This window comes from Stegostoma tigrinum, chromosome 8, assembly GCF_030684315.1.
Source record: "Stegostoma tigrinum isolate sSteTig4 chromosome 8, sSteTig4.hap1, whole genome shotgun sequence".
Classification (NCBI taxonomy): Eukaryota; Metazoa; Chordata; class Chondrichthyes; order Orectolobiformes; family Stegostomatidae; genus Stegostoma; species Stegostoma tigrinum.
Window position 1 is genome coordinate 45504479 of NC_081361.1, and position 12670 is coordinate 45517148.

Consider the following 12670-nt stretch of genomic DNA (forward strand, 5'->3'; position numbering starts at 1 on the left):
TCAGTTCAATCTTTATCCAATTAGCTAATAACAACCATTAGGCCCAATTCCCATGCTTTAGTCATTCATTTTTCAAGTCAGAATGCCAAATAACAATATTTGGTAATGACCAATAGAGTCACTATTTTACAGCAAGTAATTTTATTAGCAATTTTTAAGAAATAATTTGAAAGTTTATGATACACAAAACAGAATATTTGATTCTTAACTATTAAATTCATTACATCATTTTAAATACCAATAGTTTTAAACCTGCTAAAGCCAGTGAGAAATTTCATTTGAACACTAAAACACTGAAGTAGGAACGTTTGAAAATTAATTATGTGTTAAAAAAGTAAAGTTACAGATAAGGGGTCACTTAATGGCTTGTGCATATCTTCTCACTAAGACATCGAGATAGAAATTTGCAAATGACCTGATAGGTCACCAGATTGAAGCAATTGACTTGTTGTAGAATGGGCTGATATCCCGAGGAGATGTGGTTTGTGGTCGGATTGGGATCTCCATCAGAAGAGTAGAAAAGAAAATACCATTCATTGTAATAACCAGCTGTTTTAATTCAATTATAGTTCACAATTCCAGTGCACAGCACTCCCAGTCATGCAATATAAATGCCATTTCAGCCATTTTTGTCCATTTTTTTGGACAATGATAATTATTTTGTTCCTTACCCGACAATTTCAATTATATGTCCTTCATAAAAGTTGCTACATTATTAGACTACCTACTAAAGACTTAAACAAGGTTCAAGAGAACACACTTAATTCTAAAACGGCCTGTGAGAGGATGCATTTGTGTGTTTATAACATGGTGGGAGCAGTAGTGAAACTCCTACAGCAAATTGTTAAATGGAAATTGCCAAATTGGGAGCCAAGGTTCGGTATCTTTGAAACACAGTACAGCAATACAGCCTATTCTGATATTGCAACACACTGCAGTAAAGGTTTGGATAAAGAATGTGATTCATCCTATCTTAGTTCAAAAGAAAACAATATGGGCTGTCTCACTATTAGCTCTTTTTACCAATGACCTCCTTTCAAAATGTGCTCAATTCAGCATTTGTGAAACATTCAAAAGATGACCATCAATAACTGTAGTAATATATCCTAATGTTTTCTGCCCTTTTACCTGTAGCACACATTGCACAAAGGTGACAGGCAAGTAATAATAGTATGGAACTATTGTGCTCACACACATGCCATCCAGAATCAAACCCAAAGAAATGGTTAGCTTTTAGTCAATGTGTACTATATTACACACCCTTTCAATGTAGGAGTGACACTAGCACACCTATACCAGGGAAGTTTCATTGAATAATCTATTGGATGCTCATTTTCTCAGTAATTTACACCGACATATGCTTTAACCACATCAATACATTGTGCGGAATATTACAAATGTCAGTTGCACAATTGAAAATGTTTAAACTTCTAATTCAGATGTGAATTTTTTTTATTCTAGCTTTAAAAAAATGATAATAAATGCATACACTGACCATTGAATGACCACTAGGGCTGGGGGTTGGAGGTGCAAGGAGGTTTCTCTCATGAGTTGCTACTGCAATTTTGAATCGGCTAGTTAATATGTAGAAGTGCCTTGATAAATTTCTGAGTACGCGTTTGGCTGTGTGCTGTAGGCGAAAAAAGATTAATCACAGGCCAGGATGTTGCAGCAGCTCATCTGATTTGTGGCTTCATCATCTGACTAAACTAACTTCATTGTACATCATTTCCTAATGGAACAAATTTTGCAGCCCACACCAGCATTCGTTAACACCACTAATCATTTACTACAGTTCATGAAGAAGAATTCTAACTTCCTGATTAGAATCTCAGGCTTATATAAAAAAAAACAAATTATAAAAACTGGAGTTTCCTTTCTGACACAGTACAAGCTATAAACAGAAACAAATTTCAAGCAATTAGGAAGGAGCTATGAGAAGTGAGGATATGGTACTAAGGATTTTGGGCTTGTGTTAGAAAGAAAGACACAGCCCAAGAACGACAATGGTTCAATAAACTAACATAAATTTCACTGAGATTACTGGAAATGCAGGATTTCAAGTTGAGATATTAGAGTTTGTTTCTTAAAGTAAATATGCAATTCATGATATGCATCTCAGCCAACTGGGCTGCCACAGACGGACCGTGTTGTCATACAAGTTATTTTCATAAAAATAGCAACTAGCTGGAGAACCCGGAAAGCATGCACTTAGATCATTTACAGCTCTGAAACTGACAACACACTTCACTTCTAATTTTTACTATTTTTGGATGACAATAAAATGAAAACACCTGGAAAGTGATAATAGAATTTTTCATGATATCTGCCTAGTATTGGTGCATAGACACGAGCGTGCAACATTACAGGTTAAACTACTAGTGGCTGGACACTGGACAACAATGAACAGAGATCAGTCACATATGGTACATTAAGGGATATGTCTGACAGCTCTGTGCAATCTTAACAGAAACAGCAGGTATTTTTGACAGGAATCTTCGCCAATTGCAAATAAACAAAGCAATACGGAAATGATGGATGGAAGAGGGCCAGTGAAACCAAATTAGTTGACATGGAGCTTTGTCACCTGATTGTATCTGAAGATAATAGTCATAATTTTTGTTAAAAATCAATTGTTTAAAGATACTTTCTCTTCTGTTAGGTCAAGATATTGCTGAGGTAAAACAATGACACATGCCACAATCAGGATTAGTTTTGTTTCCAACATGAATTCTAATTAAGTTGGAGAGAACTATAGTATTCATTTGATGTTCTGCTTTTTGGCTGTGGGGGGTCCTATAGACATACATTTGGCTGCTTTGAAGCAATGCGTGATTGATGGTCATAGAAGTGGACCACTGAGGGGAGAGGAACTAACCATTCAGACTGACCTGAAGAACAGTTTGACAAGAGACTACATATCCTTCTTCCCTTTGTATTTTGTTTCTTTTTGTAAAGTGTTGTAAGGATCAATCATCGGTCTTCCAGGATAGGCCTACACTAAGTGAAAATGAGGCTGAACCAATAATCAAAAATTTTACAGTCAAATGAAATCAATTCAACAGTATTCAGACTGAGGATAATTAAAACATTTCCTGAAGTTACAGAGCATAAGCATGAAAAAGAAAAACAAAGCTGCTTTTGGATATCCTTGGTGAGGAAGTTTATAGGACTTTGAGAACAATGTTAACATACAAATACAAGTGTTCTCAGGTTGTACAGAATGGTGACAACATATCAACTAAGCCAGCAATTGAAAATAAGAACCTTTTATAAAATTAGTCAGTGTGGTCTATAAAAATGGATGAAAGTCAAATCCTGGGAGCAAAATGGGACTCTCAGCGTAACTGAAGTATTATAAGAAAACATTACACCAACTTGAATTATTTAGTCATCAGAGATGGAAGAAGTTTGAAGCTGAGTTCCAATAAGCTTAAAATGAAGCCAATACTATCAAGGAATATGGTCTGCTATAAAGGAATTAGGCCTCTCCACTTCAACACTTGACCATTGATGATCAATCATTTGCAATCAATTAAATTGGTAGATTGCTTATACAAGGATCATGCTGTTCTCAACATTTCTTGAAGGCTTTTGTGGATACAATAACATGTTTACTTAAACAATTTTGCTCAATGATGCTGTATATTACATTAGAGAACAAAGTCTGATTTATGCACACAATTTGATCATTCTATTGTGCTTTTTACTGCTGCATAGAAATAATTTGTCACAGTGTGATTGTAAACAGACTGTTTGATGCTGAATTCCATTCTGATTCTATTTCAAGCTGTTTTGTGAAACTGCTGATGAATCCCAAGCAATAAAAGTTGCTTCATTTATAAATATTGAAGTTCTACTCATTTTTCCTTTTATTTCAGTATGCTACTGTGATGTAATTGGAGGAAAGATGACCAAATGTGATGGTCCATCTCCAAACAGAACTTTCATGAAAATTTATTTTTCCCAGCTATATCTAGATGTGATGACTACTTTAGACGCTATGCATTTTGTGAAATGTCAAGAATACCTGCAATATCATCAAATTCTTACTTTGTTCTTGTAGAGAAACAGTTGACTTTTTGAGCTTATCACATTATTAAACACAGAGACTTTGAAGCAATTCTTTGAACTAAGCATGCTACTAACTGCAAAATCTGAACCACTCGCCCAGAAAGGGTAAGTGACCTGGTTGTATCAAAGTTGCAAGCAGCACAGAGAGATTAGGAATTTCCTACGAAGAAACGTACATGATTCTACCTCTAATTAAAAAAAAGGAAATAGTTATACTGACGCTTGGTTTTCTGCGATAATAGGAAGGTCAGCATAAGTGTCAGTTAGAGGGCAGCACAGAGAAAGAGACACAAGTGGACAGCAAAAGGTTCTGTGCAGTTCATTCAGTGCATTCTGTCAGTAGAGCTTCTACTCTTATCATACAGTGGGAATAGCAGACAATAGAAGCTCTGTATACATAAGCAGTAGAGCAGTAGTACAGTTTTACTGAGAGGGAAACTGTAAGCTGTTCTTTCTGGTCCTTACAGGAAAGTTTTATCCAGACGTCTTGATGTAAAGCTGATTTTGCAGGATGTAATCAATAACGGGCTGATTCAAATATTCCACCACGTGGCCATCACCATGCTGTAAAGCCAATCTGTCAAGATACAAAGTGAAATGTTTGAACTTCATACACCAGTGCAGCAAAATGATTTTGTTGTTTAATCTGTTCACTCACTTGAAATTTCTTTACTGTCTTTCATGAATCTGGAAGTAGGAATAAAATGGAATGGAGACCAAATCCCCCTCAACTATTTATTTGCTTTCTTTTCCATTGTAAGGATGTGACCTCCAGACAGTCAGAAGTGGTTGAACTATAAATTCATTTTATCCTAAAATACACCACTAATACTGTACAGTGATGTGCAGAAAGATATTTTCTGTCTGCCCAAACTCCTTTCCAACCGGAAGCAAAAGGCTTTATGATTTCCCCCATATTTGGATACTAGATAGACTACTTTGTGTGACCACTCTGTACTTCCAGGTTCAGTTGTGTTAGCAAGCATCTAGTTCACCTATAAACAGGTGGAGGGGGGAAGCTACATCACTACTGGCCTAAGAAGAATGGATCCTTTATTCATGCATGGGATGAGGGCATCACTGGCTTGGCAGAATTTATTGCCCATCCCTAATTGCCCAGAGGGCAGCTAAAAGTCAACCTTGGTTATGGGCAATGTCTGTGGAGTGCAGCAGGGTGGGAGGGAGTTGGTAATGCTTGAGGTTGCATTGCAAAAGCAGAACGTTGTTGAAAATGTACTTAACTCTTTGTGGTCTATATTTTGTTTTGCCTGTTTTAGAGTTTCAAATCCAAAACAAGCTTCAACCAGGATCTGAGGCCATTTACTTGACTATGATACTTAATCCCACTGATAAATAAATAAGTGCCAGATTATGCAATTTGGCCTCTTCTACTTGGACATTAACTAGTAATCAGACTTCAATCCTGCTTCAATAGAATATAATTTTATTATGTTCCACTCAGAGGAGAGCAGGGGCAGGTTATGTAGTTTTTTTTGTGACTGCAAAATAAGTGATAATGATTTGGTAATCCCTTTCATATCTTTCCGTTAAGGCCAAAAAAGTCAAACTATGTCCTCATCACCTGAAAGATTCTGTCAATGGGGGAGTTAAATTTAAAACCCTTTCGGTATAATGTGTTCACAATAGATGCAACAGAGTGGATCCCTTTTCTTTGAAATTCACCAATAAATGTGCAGCTAATCTGAGCTTGCTGTGCACTATAAAAATGTTTATCCAGGTAAATAGAGAGTTATTTATTGACTTACTTTATGAAACATACATTTTTAGATCCTGGGCTGCATCATTTGGCAATGGCGGTGTAGTGTGGTGGAACTCTGATGCAATGTGAATGGGAGGGCGCAATGCCAGCTTATACCCACAGCTCTCCCACTCCAGAATGCGGATTTCAGTTCTATATTCAGTAGCTGGTTGTCTACTCACTGCCATTGGTTTGCATGGAGTATTTCGCTTTATCTTAATCTATCGCTCTCCCAGGACTCATACATGCAGAGCAGTAGTCATTGGATAACAATAAAGATTAGAGTGTGTGGATCATTTCTCCCCTCCTTAACGCAGAGACACTAAAACCAATCACAGTGTTCCTGGAATAAACACAAGCTAATACGTTCTAGACTGAGAATTATTAGTTTGTACAGATCAGCAAGCCTGGTGCATATTTTCAAATAAGAATTGGTCAGTCACTATCTAGATGTAAGAAGGTTACATACCTACTCTTGGTAGAACTCACAACAGACATGGGATGATTAGTGTCATCTTTTACGGCAAGGATGTTATCCTGTTCAAGGAAAAGAAATGAATTATGATATATAGACATATGTTCAAATCAAGTACAGATCAATTTTTAACCTAAGAAACTGCCCAAGAAATGATGAGTTTGTTGTTATTGCTATAGCTGCGACAGCACAAACAGGTTGTTTCTTATGACAATGTTAAAGCATCTGCACTTGTAATTCCAGGGCCTGGATTTGAATCCATCCCGGAATCCTTACTCACATCTCTAAAGAGTTAATGTGAAGTTTCATTCTCAAGTCAATTCCAATCAAAGACAACTCAACAGAACAAAATTATCTTGGATTCTCCTGCATCTGCAGTTCCCATTATCTCTGATACAAGCTTTATATAAGTTGGTTAAAGAGAGAACGAGGGGAATGATAGCTGATCGGAGAAAGGAAATGTTCACACATGGTCTTGTGGTGGATTCTCTTGGTTATAGGACATGATGCAGACAAAGTAGAGGAAGTCCAACATGTAGAATACATTTAATCTTTACCTATAGGATGAACAGGAAGGGGAGCAAATCAAATCAGAGCTTTGGAGCCTTCCACACTATCTGTGTCCTGCTGTTAAAGGGTCTGCATTATCTAACAAAATTTAATATGTATAATGAAATGTCAGATACAGATTGAACATGATTTCTCTTTTGGGTATATGTTTTGAATAAAAATGTTCAAACTTCACATGGCTGTACTAATTTAGGTTTGCTCTCCTTCGGAAACTACAGAGCTAGTTTCAAACATTCTTGAAGTTGCATGAATAATAAAGAAAGTATAACATTTGGGGCTGTGGAGCAGAGTAGCAAAGGAAGGAGCCTCAGAAATTCTGCTCTGTCAGGCATTGCCAGCTGGTAGCAGTTCGTGCATTTAGTTGGATCATTTTTATTCCATTAAACAAGCATTTATAGCTTTTGGGCACCAAGATGAAAATTATAACTTGTTTTTTCTCCAAAGTTACACATTATTCATAAAATCTGTAAAGCAAAGACATTCCAAATACAGAGTTTAACTTGTTTCTATGAATATGTCTCACTCAATACAATTGTCACAGTCTTAATTTTTACAATATCCATACAACCCAAGGGCAAAACATTTCGATTTGGAAATTAATGGAAGTGAAATAGTAATAAACTTATTCTTATATACCATGTTTCACACTGAGGTGTCTCCATATAATGTTAATACTCCTGATCTGCACACTGTACATTCCTGGTAGGTACACTACCCAAAGGGTTTTACAGTTACTAGCCCCTTGGTGTAGTGTGCCCAAAAGACCTCAGACAGTAACCTTTCCCCATTGTACCTCTGTGGCAGTTGCCCCAAGCTTTGTGAGTCTCTCTGAACCATGTCCCCAGCACTTGCAGGTGAAGGGGCAAAGAATCTGTTGTCCCTGCTCCCAAAGAACATGGCCTTGTTTTTGCCTCAGTTTACCAGGGATCCCAAGGCCTGCTCAAGAAGGTTGTGGGTGCTAGTCAGTCTGTGCACCGACAGCAGATCTGAGCATGATGGTATCCATGCACAGAAAGCTTTCAACTGCCCACCTCCACACCTGGGATTGCTGCAATCTTATACCAGCATTCATCCTGACAGACTCAGCAAAGGATTCTATCTAACATACAAATAGGAGAGGGGAGAAGAAGCACCCTGGTCTGACTCCAAATTGGATTGAAAAGCTTTCTGATTCCAATCCTTTAAATGAAACCATGCTAATGACATTTGCGATGGACAACATTTGGATAAAATTATGGTTCCCTGCTGAAATCCTACTTTGGAGAGGACATCATGTATGTGTGGAATATTCTGTCAAATGCCTCCCCCAGTCCAGACTGAGAGGGCTGGTGTCCACCCCCTGCTGCTCAAAGGCAATCTTATCCCTGTCTGAGATCTTCCTGTCAAGTGCAGTATGTGCTTCTTCAGGGTGAATGACTGAATTCAGAGCATACTTGACAAAAATGGCAATGACCAGGGACACAGTTTTGTAGTTCACATTCAGTCAATTTCTAATTATCTTCCCTTTTCCCCTTCTGCTTATAAATGAGGGTGATGCCATTCCTCAGCACTCGGACATAGGGCACAGAAGTGTACATCTTACACTTCTTCAGCATTCCTGGCCAATCAAATCCAACAGAGATGAAGAGATCTCACCTCTCAGGTACAATGGTCGAATTGACACAATAACTGACCCTGTGAGAAATTATCCTTAGTTGCACTGTGCTATGATAGTGATTAGGATAATAAAAATAAGAACCCTTCCAATGTAACAAACACTATGTTTCTCAATAAAGACAAATAGGACCTACTCCACTATTATTCAGACTCACTAAGGGAGTTAGCCTTAGTTATTGTCATTTCATTCAGTCCGATCAAAAGTTAAGCTTTTCTGATTCCTGATTATTGAATGTTGTTAACGAAATAAAACATGATTTACTACACACTAGGTCACTTCGTAGTGAAATATTTTTACAAAAGCGCTCAGCAAGTTGATATACATTGGTGAAAACCTTCTCATTACATAACGTGCTGAGGACTGACCTTGTACTTGCGAAGCAATGATGACTGATTCAAGATCCTGTCTGTGTCTACATTGTCACGAGGGACAACCACTATTCCAAAATCACCCACTATCATTTCCATCTGGAAAAAGACATTACAATTACTGTAATAATGATCCACATCACTCCAGAGGGTGTGAAAACTACTTTTTGTGCAGCTACAGTGTAATTAGTTAACACTGCATGAGGTACTTTACTAGAGTTTGTGGCTTAAGGTACAGGGTAAACAGATCTGATGTTCAAAATGATTTTAAGAAACTCACTCCCATTTTTGATGATTCAACTGCTACTTATACAATTGAATAAGATCATGATTAATGAACTACATGACATCAAGCTGCTTTCAATTAACTCAGTGATGTTGACAGAAAATAACGCAAGGAGAAACAATGTACATCCAAACGGCACAATGTGGGTTCACACCCAAGGGTTTCCATTGTGAAAGTATCTGACACTGAGTCAGACGGATGCAGAGAGAAGTGCAAGACAGAGTTTCCCACAGAAAAACAGAATTTTTACTGGTTTTCTTCTCATCGCTTGGAATTTTCCCATTTCCAGTTCAAGTGTTTTGGCTGCCATGGCTTACAGCAACATTTTTCACACAAATACTAGCTCCTCGCGGCATTAATTAGTGCCACCATCCTTACTCAGCTTCCTCACAGCACCCAGTAGTCTGCCTCTGCACATTAATAACTAAACTGTCAATTGGGCTTTGATGCAAACGCAAGGAAGTAAAACACAGTCACTGCTCAATGGCAAGTTTTTGAAGTTTTCATTTAAGGCTTAAAGGGAAAATGGAGAAAATTTCTCGACATCAAGAAATGTTCAATTTATTTTTCATTTTTGCTGTGTTTCCCACCTATCTCACCATTACTCAAGCAACAACTAGAGGAAAGAAAATTCCATCCTTTGAGTATAATCATTATAGTTTTATTCTGTAGCAGATTTTTCCTGTAAAAAAACATGAACACCCATTCAACATCTCAACAACAATGTAACCATTACCCCTTTATTAACACTCAATGCACAAACAGAGTGAAACAGATTATAGCTGGAAAAAATGCTTACATCCTCCTCATTCCACAGTCCTGGGATACAGAAAGATTCCAGCAAGTCACTGCCACACAGCAACAAGATGCGGAGCTCTGCATGATTGGGAGATAAACATCAAGTTATTGCCTGATGGAAGGGGATTGTCCAAATCGTGAGATGTGATAAATAAATAATAACAATCAGATAAAACAGTGATGATAACTATTGTTTATCTACAAAATCCTCCTTGTCAAATGTCTTACTCTGTCTTACAGTGTCCTGACTGGAAAACATTGCATTGGACAGAGAACTCCAATGCAAAGACAGGATTGCACTTATTTTAATTACTTCATGGTTACATTCGGTTTTGTTTTGCCTGCCTTATTTCCAAGAACTAGGTCCAACATTGCATTTTTTCTTATTGGATAGTACACATACTGGTAAGGAAAATACTGCTACATGATTTAGGAATGTTTGCCCCTTGTTGCCCTTTACGCTACCAGTATCCCAGTCTATACTTGGGTAATTAAATTCTTCCATTATAACTATAATCGTTCGACCTGAGAAGGTGTAAGTCATTCAAGAATTCGCTTTATTCATGGTCAAACAGGAAGGTCTAGTACTACCTACAGAATCTAAACTGCTTATGTGCACGCTGTTATTGAAATCTTGCCTATTCTCAATACACCAGCCAAAACCTCTGTCACAGTGTTACACACCATCCCAAGTCCCAGTGATGCCGCCTTATCTAACCGATAACTTGCTGTCTATGGATATACAATTCCAAATAGTTTAGGGACAAGGCAATAACATGCTACTGTCTCCCTAAATATCATTCTCATGATGGTTAAAATCACACCCGTGCAACATTTCAAGAGCTAAATCTCAAAAATCTCAAGCCTACTACAAAAAGACAATGTCGCAAGAAATGATTCCACTCACCAATCTCTTCATATCTCATGGCAGTGCCCAAATTTGCATTTTCATCTGAAATAATGACAGAATTAAGTGCTGTTAAAAGTTTGTTAAGTAAATTCATGTCTCCACTGTCTGCTGTCTATGTAGAACAATATCTGGTTGAATAGGAGTTAGCATTTATGATTTATTCTGCAGCAATGAGCTAGTTTCCCAGCAATTGGGAGAATAATCTCCATGTAGTTAAATGATCTCTTATAATTCTACTGAGCTTATCAACCTACAGCTGTCTTTGAGACTAAGTCCTTGCAGGTGTGGTGTGTTATTGCACAGATCTCAGAAAGGCAATATGCTTTTAAGACAGGTAGATGACAACGCAGCATGTGATGACCCAGTATAAAAGGTCTATAGAGTCAGATAGTTAGTAACCAGCCCATTGGACAGACAACCAGCTAGCTAGTCAAGATAATAAAGTGTGAAGCTGGATGAACACAGCAGGCCCAGCAGCATCTCAGGAGCACAAAAGCTGACACTTCGGACCTAGACCCTTCATCAGAGAGGGGGATGGGGAGAGGGTTCTGGAATAAATAGGGAGAGAGGGGGAGGCGGACTGAAGATGGAGAGAAAAGAAGATAGGTGGAGAGGAGACTATAGGTGGGGAGGTAGGGAGGGGATAGGTCAGTCCAGGGAAGACGGACTGGTCAAGGAAGTGGGATGAGGTTAGTAGGTAGGAAATGGAGGTGTGGCTTGAGGTGGGAGGAAGGGATGAGGGAGAGGAAGAACATGTTAGGGAGGCAGAGACAGGCTGGGCTGGTTTTTGGATGCAGTGGGGGGAGGGGAAGAGCTGGGCTGGTTGTGTGGTGCAGGGGGGGAGGGGATGAACTGGGCTAGTTTTGGGATGCGGTGGGGGAAGGGGAGATTTTGAAGCTGGTGAAGTCCACATTGATACCATTGGGCTGCAGGGTTCCCAAGCGGAATATGAGTTGCTGTTCCTGCAACCTTCGGGTGGCATCATTGTGGCACTGCAGGAGGCCCAAGATGGACATGTCATCTAAAGAATGGGAGGGGGAGTTGAAATGGTTCGCGACTGGGAGGTGCAGTTGTTTATTGCGAACTGAGCGGAGGTGTTCTGCAAAGTGGTCCCCAAGCCTCCGCTTGGTTTCCCCAATGTAGAGGAGTCCACACCGGGTACAATGGATACAGTAAGCTTAATATGGAAAGTCAACTTGGGGCCTGCGATAGGGGTGAGGGAGGAGGTGTGGGGACAAGTGTAGCATTTCCTGCGGTTGCAGGGGAAGGTGCCGGGTGTGGTGGGGTTGGAGGGCAGTGTGGAGCGAACAAGGGAGTCACGGAGAGAGTGGTCTCTCCGGAAAGCAGACAAGGGTGGGGATGGAAAAATGTCTTGGGTGGTGGGGTTGGATTGTAGATGGCGGAAGTGTCAGAGGATGATGCGTTGTATCCGGAGGTTGGTGGGGTGGTGTGTGAGAACGAGGGGGATCCTGCAGCCCAATGGTATCAATGTGGACTTCACCAGCTTCAAAATCTCCCCTTCCCCCACCGCATCCCAAAACCAGCCCAGTTCGTCCCCCCCCCCCCCCCACTGCACCACACAACCAGCCCAGCTCTTCCCCTCCCCCTATTGCATCCAAAAACCAGCCCAGCCTGTCTCTGCCTCCCTAACCTGTTCTTCCTCTCACCCATCCCTTCCTCCCACCCCAAGCCGCACCCCCATCTACCTACTAATCTCATCCCACCTCCTTGGCCTGTCCGTCTTCCCTGGACTGACCTAACCCCTCCCTACCT

At 39.5% G+C, this 12670-nt stretch overlaps 1 protein-coding gene across 2 annotated transcripts in view; it reads right to left on the bottom strand.

Annotated features, from left to right (window-relative positions):
- Nucleotides 1-532: 532 nt before the first annotated feature.
- nmnat2 (nicotinamide nucleotide adenylyltransferase 2) overlaps nucleotides 533-12670 on the bottom strand; it is a 219349-nt gene continuing 207211 nt past the window's right edge. For both annotated transcript variants that reach the window (XM_048539439.2, XM_048539440.2), the window contains exons 7-11: nucleotides 10895-10939; nucleotides 9989-10065; nucleotides 8901-9002; nucleotides 6303-6370; nucleotides 533-4651 (exon numbers count right to left, since the gene is read on the bottom strand). In XM_048539439.2, the coding sequence (XP_048395396.1) occupies nucleotides 4549-4651; nucleotides 6303-6370; nucleotides 8901-9002; nucleotides 9989-10065; nucleotides 10895-10939 (395 nt within the window). In that variant the 3' untranslated portion in view covers nucleotides 533-4548. The remainder of the gene's footprint in view (nucleotides 4652-6302; nucleotides 6371-8900; nucleotides 9003-9988; nucleotides 10066-10894; nucleotides 10940-12670) is intronic.